The sequence below is a fragment of the Notamacropus eugenii genome, chromosome 7, assembly GCF_028372415.1.
Source record: "Notamacropus eugenii isolate mMacEug1 chromosome 7, mMacEug1.pri_v2, whole genome shotgun sequence".
NCBI classification, from domain to species: Eukaryota; Metazoa; Chordata; class Mammalia; order Diprotodontia; family Macropodidae; genus Notamacropus; species Notamacropus eugenii.
This window is the reverse complement of record NC_092878.1, coordinates 122,568,675-122,583,792: the sequence shown is the minus strand read 5'-3', so window position 1 is coordinate 122,583,792 and position 15,118 is coordinate 122,568,675. Positions and strand designations below refer to the sequence as shown.

The window sequence follows — 15,118 nt, the reverse complement described above, 5'->3', positions numbered from 1 at the left end:
TTTATGAGAATGCTAGTCATTCCCCAGTTAATAAATGGTCAAAGGAAGTTTTCATAAGAAGAAATCACTAGTCATGAAAAATGCTCTCAATCATTGTTGATTAGAGAAATGCAAATTAAAGCAACTCAGATTTCACCTCATATCTTTTAGATTGGCTACTATGACAGAAAGGAAAAATGACAAATGTTAAAGGGGATGTGGGAAAATAGAGACACTAATGCATTATTGGTGGAGTTGTGAACTGATTGACTCCAGTCATTCTGGAGAGCGACTTAGAACTGTGCCCAAAGGATTGTAATGCTGTATATACTCTTTGACCCAATAATACCACTGCCAGATCTATACTCCAAAGATATCAGAGAAAAAGGAAAAGGACCAATATGTACAAAAATATTTATAGCAGCTCTTTTTGTGGTGGCAAAAAATTGGAAATTGAGGGGATGCCCATCAACTGGGGAATATTGTGGTATATGATTGTGATGGAATGCTGTTGTGTTATAAGAAATGACATCCAGGATGACTTCAAAAAAACCTGGGAAGACTTATATGAACTGATTGTAAAGTGAAGTGAGTAGAACCAGGAGACCATTGCGCACAGTAACAGCAATATTGTGTGATGATGAACCAGGAATGACTTAGCTGTTCTCAGCCATACAATGATCTAAGACAGTTCTGAAGGACTTATGGTGAAAAATCCTATCCACCTCCAAAGAAAGAGCTGATGGCATCTGAATACAGAATGAAATATACTTCCCCCCACCTAATGGTATTTTATTTTTTCCAATTACATGTAAAGATGGTTTTAAATATTCACTTTTATAAGATTTTGAGTTTCAAATTTTTTTCTCCTCTCCTCCTCCCCAAGCAATCTCTATATATGTACAATAAAAAATAGACTTTTACTTTATTATCCTTCAGTTCTTTTAGTCTGTGTTTTCATTTGCAATATGACTAATATGGAAATGTTTTCCATGATTGTACATATACTCTATATCAAATTGTTTGCCTTCTTGAGGAGGGGAGAAGGGAGGAGAGAATTTGGAACACAAAATTTAAAAAAATGTTAGAAATTTTGGTTTACATGTAATTAACAAAAAATAAAAAATTAAATCTAAAAATTAAAAAAGAAACATTCCCACTGTTTGGATGATATTTCAGAGGGGTTACTTAACACATCAGTTCCCCACAGATCCAACACATGACAATCTTATTGGACAAGGCTGGCTTTGAAGGCAGCCAGGTTGGACTCATCATCTTCACCACTCTTCATGGGAATTTATTTGGACTTTTCCTAGTGTGAGAAATTCATACTATAATGTAATCATCCAGTAGGAAAAGTCCAAATAAAGGCTACTGAACTGGACCCAAGTTCCAGTCCTGGCCCTGCTATTTACTATTTGTGACAAGTCATTTAAACTCTCTGGACCTGAGTTTTCCCATCTGTAGAGTGATGGATTTGAACTCCATGACCTGTAACCATAGATCAGTGATCTCATTTAATTGTGAACAGCACTATTAAAAATAGCTGTTGTGGCTTTGAACTTTCTCACCCCAGGCCAGAGGTGTTTGGGAACAAATGGCCAAGGAGGGACGTCTACAATGATGCCTAATCATTTGCTGTGTTGCCTGTGTTCGTTTGCTTAGAGACTCTGTTTTAAAGGGAGATGCATTCACAATAGACAATTTGCACCTGAAAATGTAGCAACTTGCCTTTTACAAGGACTAATAACAGTGTCTGAGGAGTAGCAGCTATTAAAATAGTATTTTACTCCATGGTTCAGGAGTTATTACCATGCGAAGTGTGGGGGAAGGCATCCCACATCCCGGGTGATGGGAGCCAAGGGAAACCATAGAGACTCGTGACATGGCTTTTCCTGGGAAAGAACATTGGTGTCTGGGGTTTTTTGTTTTTTGAAATTATCACTGTTCCCTTCTCACTTAGCCTTTCTTTAACCTGTCCTTTATCTTTGCTTCTAAATTCACAGCTCTGGTACCTTTTCCATATAGTCCCCCTTCACTCTAACTTTTCGAATGCGTTTGGTTTCCTTGGTAATTTTCTCTATTTTAGTTCATTTATTTTTAAAACATTTCTCTGAGAAGGGACCAAAACAACCATAACACATGTAAGGTTAAAAACTCCTGGGCTCCAGAATCTATCTGTAAGGCCTCTTCTGGTTCCAGATTCTCTGATTTTATGAAACAGCTCTTTCTGAAGCTGTCTTTGAGCAGCTTCCTGATATGTTGAACTGGGATTGTCTATTCTGTTTTTTATTGGGGAAAATGCTAAACATGTATTTAGGTATTTGTGTGTCTGTGTCACATGCAACATGTATATTATGTAAAATATCAATCCAGACTTAGCTAATATTGATGTCAACAGTAATGTTCATTTTTTTCTTTAGCAAGGTAATGCCTGTATTAGCTGTGTGACTGATGTTGATATTGTCCTGAAAATATTCAGAAATTCTTTCCCCCATGTTATTTCAATGATTAATCCCACATTAATGTTCACATTAGCTGTCATTTTTACCTAGCTTTCTTTTTCTGTTGCATACAGAAGTTAAGCAGACGATTTCAGAAACCATTTTGCTGTCTCTTTGTGGGGGGACCATGTGCCTTGCCTTTCTTCCTTGTCGACCTTTCCACTACAACAAAAATAGAATGATTCTTTAAAAAACACCATGTCCCAGCCCTGACTGTCCTCCCCCAGATCACTTTCTTCTTCCTTAGGTCTTTGACCAGACATTGGGTGAGGAGGTTATTCCATAAAATTCAGACCTGTTAGCACCTGCCATCTTCATTGTCCTAACCATTTCTTTAATCAGATATGACTGAAATAAGAATTTTTTTTTAGAATGTAGTCTTTTTGGGTTTCTTTCCAATATTTGCTATCTCCAACATGGATTCTAATTCTTCTCCCTCTCCTCCCCTCTTTTCCATCTCCCTCCAGGTGATACTTTAGCCTTTTTTTAGTCATACTACCACACCCCATGCTTTTAACTAATCCATGATCACATTAAAACATGATTTATAATAATACTCTACGTTTATATAGCACCTTTCATCCAAGGATCTCAAAGCCCTTTACAGACATTAAGTCATTAAATTATACAACACCCCTCTGAGGAATAGATGTGCCAAACACTATTATACCTATTTTATAGGTAGAGAAACTGAGGCAAGGAGAGTTATTTGACTTGCCAATAGAGTAGATGAAAAAGTAGAGTATGAAATAAGGTTGGAAAGTTGGAATAAAGCCCAATTGTACAGAACTTTGAAAGACAGAATTCAGGGTTTTACATTTTGTTAGCTAAGCAATGGGAAGCCATCGAAGAATTTTAATAAAGGAGTAATAGGGGATTAGAGTAGTTATTACCTTAGAAAAATTACCTGGGTGTGAAGGATGGACTAGTAGTTAAGGTGAACCAAATTAGTTATAGCAGGAATGAAAAGGGGCTAACAAGATACAAGAGATACTATCAGGGTTTAGAATCAATAGGATTGGAAATTGAATTGGATGTTGTTTTGGAGGAGCAGAAGGGTGATTGGGAGGGCTGGTGAGAGGCAGCGTGGGCTAGGGTAAAGAATACTTCTTTAGAGACAAATCTGGCTTCCAATTTCAGCTTTGCTGCTTATCAGATGTGTGACTTTGGACAATCAAATTGTCTCATGTAAAATGAAAAGGTTGGATTAGATGATTTTCATTTTGCCTTCTGTGATTAATAGGCATCTAGAATATAGGATGGAGGGAAGTGTTTTGGGGGGAAGGGGAATTCTGTTGTGGATATGTTGAGTTGGAGCTCTGATCAGAGCTCAGGGTGGAGATAGAGATTCACAAGGCTCATCCCTGGAGGTGATTATTTAAGCCTTGGGAGTAGATGCACTCACCAGGGAAGAGAGTAGGGAAAGGAGAGCATTGGCCAAGGACAGAGAGAGCACCATTATTTAAGGAAAAAGTGGTGGAATATTAGGAAGAATAGGAGATGGGGAAGGAGAGTTAAGAGGAGAGACTCATGAAAGTGAAGTATCGTGGAAGTCAATAGAGGAAGGGTACAGCTGATCTAAAATGGCATGTCCAAATATCAACAATATCTATAATTAGGTAGAGTAATCGAGGCTCCTTAGAGATTCTCCATTTTAAAGATGAGGAAATTAAATCCTAGGGAGGTTAGGTGAGTTAAGAGCTGGGATTTGAACACTGGGATTTTTGCCACTTCATTATACAGTAGAGCCATGCTATGAAGCCTTCTCCTTGGAACTTACTTAGGGTATGAGCACTGATTGATTTTATAAGGTTATGATTGCTATTGGTGATTTCCTCATTTCTCCTACTAATATCTGTATCTGAAAAACTTTTAGGCCTTTGCTATTTTATGGTTTCTTTGTATTACCAGGTCATCAAGACACCAATGACCAGCCAGAAAACATTTGAATCTCTTATGGACTTTAGCAAAGCTTTGGGAAAGACTCCAGTAACTTGCAAGGTAAGCTAGGGGTAATTTGGAGAATGAGTGATCTCTAATCCAGGATTTTAGGGGTTTTAGCTCTCCTCCCTTGGAGGATTTGGCATTTTGGGGTTGAAAAAGAGATCTGTTATTGATTAGCTATGATTAGAAAAATACTTCCGTTCTCCTTCCCCTTCTCTTTCCCCTTTTCTCTTTTTCCTTTTCACTTCTCCCTTTCCTTTTCCTCCTTTTGGCTTTTTTCTTTCCTTTTCTTTCCACTCCTCCCCTCTCCTTTCCTCTCCTTTCCTCCCTTCCCCTTCTCTCTCTTTTCTCACTTTTTTCCCCCTCCCTCTGCCCATAAGCCACCTCAAATCACAGTTATATGAGTTAGATTGAGTCTGGTGGAAGTTTACAGTTCTTATTAACTGAATTTTTTGAACTGATGAGAAATTCACATTTTCCCTTTCATAAAAAAGACCATCAGTAAGATTTTTTTGGCATTTTAATGTCTTGGTGCCACCCCCACCCTTCAAGCATGTTTTTTTCTTTGCAAATACTGGTAGGTAGATGTGTGTTGTCGCCAATCTGCATGGAGGGTGGTCCTCACTGTAAGTTCCCAGTGACATCATAGGTGTTGCCCAAATCAACATTCTCCCACCCACACTTTCCCCCTACTCCCAGGCTTCCCTCCAAAGAAAAGAAAAAAAACCCTTCATATTTGTATGGTATTTCAAGTTATGTGATGTTTCCCTCATAGCAACCCTAAGAGGTAGTTAATGCAAGTATTAGTGTCATTTTATAGATTAGGAAGCCTGAACTCACAAGGGTTCAGTGTCAAGTCTACACCTAAAACCAGCTTCATGAGAAGTTTAATAGAGAGTGACCAACTTCCTCTTCCTCTACCACCCCCTGCCACCTCCAGGGAAGTGGTGGGCAGAATATTCTTTTCTTCTGGAAAAAGGATTCAGACTATTTGCTGGTCCAAAATTCAAACAGTATATTTCATATGGTCGAGATGGCTAGATTTTGGTTTTTAGTCTAGAAGCCAAAAGAGTATTCTGAGAAAGAATTTTACAAGGGTTTTCTTTCATCTTGTGGGAACGGTTGATAACAAAAGACTTATTCAGACATTTTATTCAGTTCCCTCCACTGCCCCCAAGCCTATCCCCAGCCCATGATGCAGATTAGGTAGATTGTGGCATAAATGTTAAGGTATGTGAAAAGAGACTTAGCTAGGTTGAAAAACTGCCCCTGTCAGCACTTTCTCCAGTGGAGAAATCAGAAAATTTCACATCTGTTCTCTAGCTTCATGAAACCACACTGTCTCTGTTTCACCATCTGTAAATTGGGTCTGGGCTTTTGTTTTTAAACCAGTGTAGTATTTGGTCAGATGGGTCTGTAGGTCATTAAAATAATGTGGAATTTGAAGTAAATTTTCCACAATATATAGAGAAGAAAAACCAGATAATCTTTCCTTCCACCCCTAACAAAAAGGCAATGTGATTATCTTTTACCTTTTATCTTTTATTATCTTTTATCAAAATTTTATATTATTTTATCAGAGCTTTTAAGTTTTTTTTATTGACCAAAGGATTGTGATTATCTGACACTCTTTTACTTTCCTTCTTCCCCCCATAAAATAGGATAGCCCTGGATTTGTTGTTAACCGTCTCCTTGTACCATATCTTATGGAAGCAATCAGGATGCATGAAAGAGGTAATTTTCTACCCTTTATTTTGAAAAAGACTAACATTGCCAAACGACATGTGGGACTGCATTCCTGGAATCATTCTTAATGCTTATCTTGGGAGGCTCGGGACAGTATGCATTGTACTGGGAGTCACTGATGAGCCGTGTGACCTTGATGGAGTCGAGTCATTTAAACTCTGGGCTGTAGTTTTCTCATCTGAGATACTAAGAGGTTGGATTAGATGACATTCTAAACTCCCATAACTTCACATTCATCCCACAGAAAGGGTTTTGGTGTCGAAAGTGTGTCATCTCTCTGATCCCAAACACCAAGATTTCTCATGCTGACCATAACATCATCTTCTGCCTCACTCCTCATAAATCATTGTGAATTCCATTTTCTCCCTTTATACCTGTTCCTCTCTCATCCTCTTATCTCACTTCCCTGTCTTCCCAGTGTTGACCCTTGACCAAAATAAACATAAACTATTTAAAAAAATTATTTATTTCACTAAATGTTTCCCAATTACATGTAAAAAAATTTTAATAATAATTTTTTAAACTTTTAAGTTCCAAATTCTCTCCCTGTCATCTGTCCCTCCTTATTCCTTAAGAAGACAGGTTCTTTGAGATTATACATATGAGGTCATGCAGAGCATAATTCCAAATAAAGAAATTTTTAAATTTTATTTTTAATCTTTTTATTTTAGACTAAAACTTAAATACAAAATAACTTAAATACATGAAAAGAAACATCACAAACTTAAATATTAAAACTTAAATATAGAAAAAGAAAAGAAAAAACCTGTCATGCGCATAGCAGAACATAAGAGAGGATGGATATTGATACTGTTGAAAAATAACTGTTTTTTCTTCTGAAAACTACCTGTTCATATCATCTGACTATTTATCAACTTGGGAATGGCTCTTATTTTTATAATTTGTCAGATTACTATGGTCTTATGCTTATTGTATAGTTTGTCTCTTCCAATGATCCACCATCCTATTTCTTAACCAGTATCAGACTGGTTTTAGTAATTACTGCTTTGAATATAGTGTGAAATTTGGAATTGCTAGACCACCTTCCTCCACATTTTTTTCCATTAATATTTCCTCGATGTTCTGGATCTTTTGTTCTTCCAGATGAATTTTGTTACCATTTTTTTTCTAGCTCGATAAAATTATTCTTTGGTCGTTAGATTGGCGTGGCACTAAATATGTAAATTAGCTAGAATTGTCATTTTTATTATATTATATTGGTTCAGCCCATCCATGAGCAATTAATATTTCTCCAATCATTTAGATGTCTTTATTTGTGTGAAGCATGTTTTGTAATTGTGTACGTCCCAAGTATTTTATGTTGTCTGCATTTAAGTTGAAATTTCTGTTTCTCCCTGCGGGGTTTTGTAGATAGTATATAGAAATGGGTTTATTTATAGATTTATGGATTTATTTTATATCCTGCAACTTTACCAACATTGTTGATTGTTTCAACTGGTTTTTTAGTAGGTTTCTCTAAATATACCATCTGCAGAGTAAGTATGTCATCTCCAAAGAGTGATAGTTTTGTCTCCTTATTGTCTATTTTTAGTCTTTCAATTTCTTTTTCTTGTCTTATTGCCATAGCTAGCTAACATTTAATACAATATTGAATTATAGTGTTGATAATGGACGTCATTGTTTCACTCCCAATCTTACTGGAAAGGCTTCAGGTTTATTTCCATTACAGATAATTCTTGTTCTTGGCTTTAGATAGATGCTGTTTTATCATTTTAAGAAAGGTTCCATTGCTTTGAATTCTTTCTAGTGGTTTTTTAATATGAATTGGTGTTGTATTTTGTCAATGATATTTATTGTTGTCATTATTGATATGATCGGTGATGCTGATAAGTTTTCCTGATGTTTTTGGTGTGAATCCTACCCAGTATGGTATATGATCTTTGTGCTGTTTGGTATATGGTATAAATCTCTTTGCTAGTATTTTAACTAAAATTGCTATATCAATATTCATTAAAGAAGTAAGTCCATCGTTTTCTTTTCCTCTCCCCGGTTTGCCCAGCATAACCATATTTGTGATGTAAAAGGAATTTGGTAGAACTTCCTTTTTTGCCTATTTTTCATATAGTTTTTATAGTACTGGCAGTCTTTAAGTGTTTAATATTCACTTGTGAATCCATCTGGTCATGGGTTTTTTTTTTCTTAGGGAGCTCACCAATAGCTTGTTCAGTTTCTTTTTCTAAGTATCTTTTATATATATATATATATATATATATATATATATATATATATATATATATATATATATATATATATATATATATATATTATATATATACATATATTTAATAAATATTCACCCATTTCACTCAGATTCCAGTTTTACTGGCATATAATTGGGCAAAATAACTCCTAATAATTTCATTAGTTTCATTTTCTTTGGTTCCATTAATTTGCCTCTTTCATTTTTGATACTAGTAATTTGGTTTTCTTTCTTTTAAAAATCAAATTAACCTGTGGTTTATCCATTTTATTGGTCCTGCCCCATCAAACTAGCTCCTAGGTTTATTTATTAATTCAGTAGTTTTTTTTTTTTTTTACTTTCAATCTTAATTAATCTCTTTGATTTTCAGGATTTTTATTTTGGTTTTTAATTGGGGATTTTTAATTTATTTTTCTAGTTTTTTTAAAATTGCATGTTTAATTAATTGTTCTGTTTTTTCTCTTTTATTGATATATGCATTTAGAGATATACATTGTCCATCCCACAAATTTTGATTTTGTCGTTCATTTTAATGAAATAATTGATTGTTTCTATGATTTGTACTTTAACCACTCATTCTTTAGGATGAGATAATTTAGTTTTCAATTAGCTTTTAGTCTATACTTCCACAGCCCTTTATGTCATGTCATTTTAATTGCATTATGATCTGAAAAGGTTGCATTTAATATTTCTGCTTTTCTGCATTTGGTTGTGAGGTTTTTGTACCATGATCAGTTTATATGAAGGTGCCATGTCCAATTGAAAAGAAAGATATAATCCTTTCTATTCCAATTCAATTTTCTCCACAGCTCTATCATATCTAACTTTTTAAAGAGTTTATTCATCTCTTGGCCTCTTTCTTATTTATTTTATGACTAGGTTTATCTAGTTCTGAGAAGGGAAAGCTGAGGTCCCCCTACTAGGAATTTGTATTTCTTTCATTATTTGAACGCTTTTTCATATGGTTGTTGACAGCTTACTTTTCTTCTTTTGAGAACCATATTTTACTGACTTTTATTCTTTTACAGTTGTAGCAGTTCCCTAGGTATCTTGGATATCTTTGCCAAAGAAATTTCCTATGAAGATTATTCTCTCCCCTTCTGCCCCTTAACTGTTTCCCTTAAAATTTTTATTATTCATTTTGCTTGTGCAAAAACTTTTCAATTCTATATAATTGAAATTGTTCCTTTTATCTCTATGATAACCTCTATCCATTGTTAAAAATATTAAGCATTCTCCCTTCTGTTAGTCATAATTGTGAAATTGTGTCTTTTCTAATTTAAAAAAACCACTATGTAACCTTTTGTGTTTACATCATGTCAATTTGGGGCTTGTTGTGGTATGTGGTATGAGTTTTGATCAAAACCTAATTTCTGCCAGACTCCCTTCTTTTTCCCCTCTCCCTTCCCTTTTCTTTCATTATTATCCTCCTCCATGCCCCTGTCCTGGGTCCTATTTTATTCAGTCTGTATCCTCTTCTTCAGTAATTTCTTTAACTCCCATGGGTTCAGTTATCTCTGTGCCAGTTACCCTCATATCTACATGTTCTAGGCAGCTCAGATTCTGTTTATCTGCAAGAGAGCTCATTTCCCTCAACCCATTCATCCTTTAAATTTCCCTCTTTCTTTTGAGGACACTGCCATCTTTCTAGTCCACTATGTCTGTTATCTTCGTGTCCTCCTTCATTCTTTCCTTTCTCTCACCCCTTGCCTCTAATCATTCAACAAGTCTTCACACTTCTACATGCATACCATCTCTCATTAACATCCTCTTCTCTCTAGCCACATAACCTCTGCTCTCCTTCAGGTTTTTCTCACCTTTCACCTGGACTGTGGCTGTAAACTCCTGATTAGTCTCCCTGTTTCCAGCCTCTTCCCTTTCCAAACCATCCTCCACATAGCTTCCAAATTGGCATTGCTAAAGCTAAAGCTTAAAGCACCTGACCACATTGCCCAGCTACTCCGATATCTTCAATATCTCCAAAGTCAGAGGCTACAAAACCTTCATCTTTGTGCTGAAGACCTTCCATAATCTAGCTTTCACCTTTCTTTCTAGTCTTCTTTCTTACTATTCCATTTCAAGTGCTCCATCTCAGGCAAACGGACCTTCTAACTACTCCCTATACACAGTGATCACTTTTGGTATAGAGGATACAGTGATAGACTTAGAATCAGGAAGACCTGAGTTTGCATCCCACCTCACATACTTGTTAATCATGTAAGTCACTTAACTTTTCTGAACCTCAGTTTTCTCATCTGGAAAAGGGTACAGTGATGATAATGATGATGGGTATCCCAAGAAAGTGTAGGGAATCAGATGAGATAATGTATGTAAAATGCTTTACTGCCCTTAAAGCTCTAATATCAGGGATTCTTAACAAGAAGTCTATGGATAGATTTCAGGGATTCATGAACTTAGGGGAAAAAATGCATCTTTATTTCAATAAATCTGATTTCCTTTGTAATCCTAATACATTTTGTTCATATATTGAAAAACAATATGAAAAAGGATTTATCAGACTGCCAGAAGTGTCCATTACACAAAAAAGGTTAAGAACCTCTGTTTTCTATAAATTTCAGATATTGTTCTCATTTCCCACTTTTTAGCCTTTTCATAGGTGGTTTCCCATGTCAGAAATGCTGCCTCTCATTAGCCTTAACTTCCTTTCCTGCCCAGCTCAGGCACCACCCTCCTACATGAGGATTTTCTTGATTTTCCTCCATCCCAAGTTGTTAGTTTTTTCCCTCATGAAATTACTCCAGTGTAATTTAATATATACATTGCACCTTTCTGTGTCCCTCCAGTAGAATGTAAGTTCATGGAGGGCATGCTTTGGATGTGGTGTCCCTGCTGTCTAGAATTGTGCCCAGCATACAGTAGGTAACATATGCTTGTCCAGTCAAAGAGTCTTCCCACTTGACCATTCTGTGGGGCTCTAAGGACTCTTTGTCTGCCTCTCGCTCATGACTATGTTACCATCTTCTCATCTGTGGTCTACTGGGGCTTGAGAAGCTTCTTGGATCACTCCTTATAGATCAAGAAAATAGGGAAGATCCTTAGTTTACCTACCTGAGAAATAGACAGCTTGGGGGGAAATCACCCAGAGTGAAATAAAATGCTTCCTCCCACTTGTCCCTCCCCCAGTTCTGGGAAGATAACTATCATGTCTACTTCAAAGGCAAACATGCTTTAATTCGGCTGGATAAAAAGCAGCGTAATTGTTTTCAATTACTCCATCCACAATTGCCTGCTCCTGAGAATGTCACTTTGGAAACAAAACATTTTTAACTGGCACTTCCTGAGAGATGAAAGCACGTTTGCTTTTATGAAAATCTTTTTTAAATATCAAAACTTTTGCCCCTGTTTTCTGGAAGCAATTGCTTCACTTTCCCTCCAAGATCAAACCAATATTTCTGTTTATCCATCAACAAATATACCTAATTACTCCTCAAAGGGAGTAAGAAGCAATTTGCGCTGTCTTGAAAGACAGTTTCTTTTAATAACTCTATTTTCAAATGAAGCATGTGGGTGATCTGCTCCTTGTTAGCTTGATTCTCCCAGCAGTATTCTGCCACTTAAAAACATTTTTAGAGATAGCGTGTCTCAGTGTAAATCGTAAGGATTTGTTCCCATCTCCCTTCTTTTCTTCTTCTTCCTCCTCCTTCTCCTCCTCCTCTTCCTCCTTCTCCTCCTCCTTCTCCTCCTCCTCCTTCTTCTTCTTCTCCTTCTCCTTCTTCTCCTCCTTCTCCTTCCTCTCCTTCCTCTTCTTCTTTCTCCTCCTCCTCCTTCTTCTTCTCCTCCTCCTCCTTCTCCTTCTTCCTCCTCCTCCTTCTCCTCCTTCTCCTTCTTCTTTCTTCTTCTTCTCCACCTTCTTCTTTTCATCCTCCTTCTTCTCCTTTTTCTTCTCCTTCTCATCCTTCTCCTTCCCCTTCTCTTCCTTTTCTCTCAAAGAGCTTCTTAATCTATTCTTTGATATGTCATGGACCCCTGTGGCAGTATGGTGAGCTCAATGAACAACTCAGAATAATGTTTTAAAATGCATAAAATAAAATACTTAGAATCAGAAAGGAATTTTTTTTTTTTTTTTTTTTTTTTTTTTTTTTACAAATCTGAGGACTTCAGGTGAAGGGTCTCTTAACTAGTACCAAGCCCTCATTTTGCTGATGTACCATCTTGGGCTGCACAGCTAGTTATTGCTCCAGGCATGAGTGGCCTTCCAGTTCACTGGGCTGCTGACTTGTTCTCTTTTCTTGCTGTCTTCACCAGTCCACGATGCTGATGTAGGGAGCCTGCGTGCTGTGTACAGATTAAAGAGGTAGCATGTGGCAGAACAGCTTTACTTACCTCAGGAGTGGTGGGCTGGCTGGCCTCCAGAAACTCATCCTTGTTTTTGCTATTGATGTTGTCACTGTTCGCACCAGCTCTGGTGTTTGTGGTGGGTCCTTATTTCCCAGCCGGGGAGGAGAGGGGAGCAGCAGAATTTCCCTGTGCTCTATAGCCTGATGCACATTAGCAGGCTAAGTGCTGGTTGGCTTTGTTGCCTCTCTGCACCATACCGTTGTGCAGACCCTGCAAAGTATGCAGGTTTTGTGATTTTGGTAACCACTCGATATGAGCTCCGAGATCTTAGTCATATCTCAAGAATTTTAGCTATTATTTGGTCATTTTTATTCATGACATGGAGCTGGGAGAGGTTGCCAGAGGCCCCTGTTCTGTTTGCTACTCTTGGAATTACAGCTAGGAGAGGGATAGGGACTTTCATTGGCAAAGGGAACTCACCAGAAGAAGAAACTTTCTCTACCAATGCAGGTGGTAACTCCTCTGCCACTTTAGTCCTAGAATTGCCTAGGGGGCGCTAACGTGTTACTTTGCCCAGACTCCTACAGCAAGAAGATATCAAAGGCAAGATTTGAACCCAGACTCTGAGATAGGCTTTCTATCAACTATGTCACACACATATCCTCTTAGCAGTATGACTTAAGTAAGATTTCCTGACTCCCAATTCAAAGAAAAGGGACATTTTCTGTCCTTCCCAAATCAGAACTATTAGTACCACATATTAGGGGTATGAAATGGATTGAGATGAGATACCAATAAATCCAGTATTACATCTTGGAATAGCTTTAGGGTCTTGGTGTGTCTTTTGGCTGGTAGCCATCAAAAGCTTCTCTAATGGAGATGTATTTACTCAGTTAGCTTCTAGCATAAAACTTGTCCAGCAGCTAAGCATTTGGTACCATAGTGTACAGAGTGCTGGGAAGACCTGAATTCAAATGGACACATACTAGCCTTATGACCTTGGACTAGTTACTTAACGTGAGTTAACCTCAGTTTACTCAGATCCAAAATGAGGATAATAATAGCACCTATCTTGCAGGTTCTTGTGAAGATCCAATGAGATAATATTTGTAAAGTCTTAGCACAATGCCTGGCACATAGTTGGTGCTATATAAATGTTTATTCCCTTCCCTCCCTAACCAAGCAGAGTAGAAGGGTTGTAGGAATGGTTGAACGATGACAGTAATTGAGAATGAACCTCCTTCTCTAGGGGATGCGTCAAAAGAAGATATTGACATAGCCATGAAGTTGGGATCTGGCTACCCCATGGGTCCATTTGAACTCCTAGACTATGTTGGTCTAGATACCACCAAGTTCATCGTAGATGGTAAGAAGTCACTACGTTCCTTTTTTTCCCCCAAGGAAGGGGTGAACTATAACCTGCTCCATAGCAACAAACACTTTAAAAAACTGAAATGATAAGGGATTTATTTGAACCAGTATTAGCTTGAGAGTGAAGTTAATAGGTGCCAACAGAGAAAAAAGTGTATGACTGTCCATCATTCCTCCTTTTAAAAAGACATTCCTTTTCATGGAGTGAATCTAGCGACCCCAGCAAAGAGGTCCATCAGTCATGCTTAGAGTATTATTACTTCTGACTTCCACAAGATGGGGCTGAAAGAGAATGGAGGAGAGGAGACAGCCTAGATGTTGGACTTGGAGATTGAGTCTCCTGGCATATGATATGTTGTCAGCAGCAATTCAGTTCTTTAAATATTTGTGCTGGAAACGTAAAGATCCATTAGTGAGAGACCTTTTAATCAAACTTTTCCTACTGGCCTCCTTATAATCCTGAGTATAGATATATACTCTTTGTAGTATAGATAGATAGATGGAAACAGCCCAACCAATAAATGAGAAAATCTTAAATCTAACAGATGATTAGAAAATAAGATAAGGTTCTGAATAGGGAGGTTTCTGAATGGAAAAATTCGAGAGGGAAGGTTAAAGTTTGCTTGGCTTTTTTTTGCTTGTTTTATTTTTGCTTGGTTCATTATTTTTATTTTATTTTATTTTTTGTGAGTGGTAAGTAAAATAAAGAAAAAGTAACCAACATAATGGCTGATTCTGACAATGTAAGCAACGTTCTGCACTCCCACCTTTCTACTGAGAGGGAGGAAGTGGGTTTTCAGCTTTGATTCACTTCATATAGTGCTGTAAGGATAGTGATAAGGATGATTTGTGGTTAAGGTTTTTGGTCTGATGACATTTTCATATGGAAAATTTAAGGTGAAGCGCCCCTTTGTCTAACTACCTTAGAGTCTGAATTTCTACTCTTACTCAAAGAACTGTCCTTACTGTTCAGATCAGCATGGCACCATTTCTTCCTAATCTCAGATATCAGCCAACACTCTAGTTATATAATGGTAGTAGTAGTAAGGACAAT

General features: G+C 37.1%; 1 protein-coding gene across 1 annotated transcript in view; it reads left to right on the top strand.

The window, feature by feature from the left end:
* The window catches only part of HADH (hydroxyacyl-CoA dehydrogenase), a 50,194-nt gene that overhangs the window by 33,325 nt on the left and 1,751 nt on the right, over positions 1-15,118 (top strand). Inside the window, exons 5-7 of the mRNA XM_072622498.1 lie at positions 4,395-4,484; positions 6,089-6,161; positions 13,943-14,059. Coding sequence (XP_072478599.1) covers positions 4,395-4,484; positions 6,089-6,161; positions 13,943-14,059 — 280 coding nt within the window. The remainder of the gene's footprint in view (positions 1-4,394; positions 4,485-6,088; positions 6,162-13,942; positions 14,060-15,118) is intronic.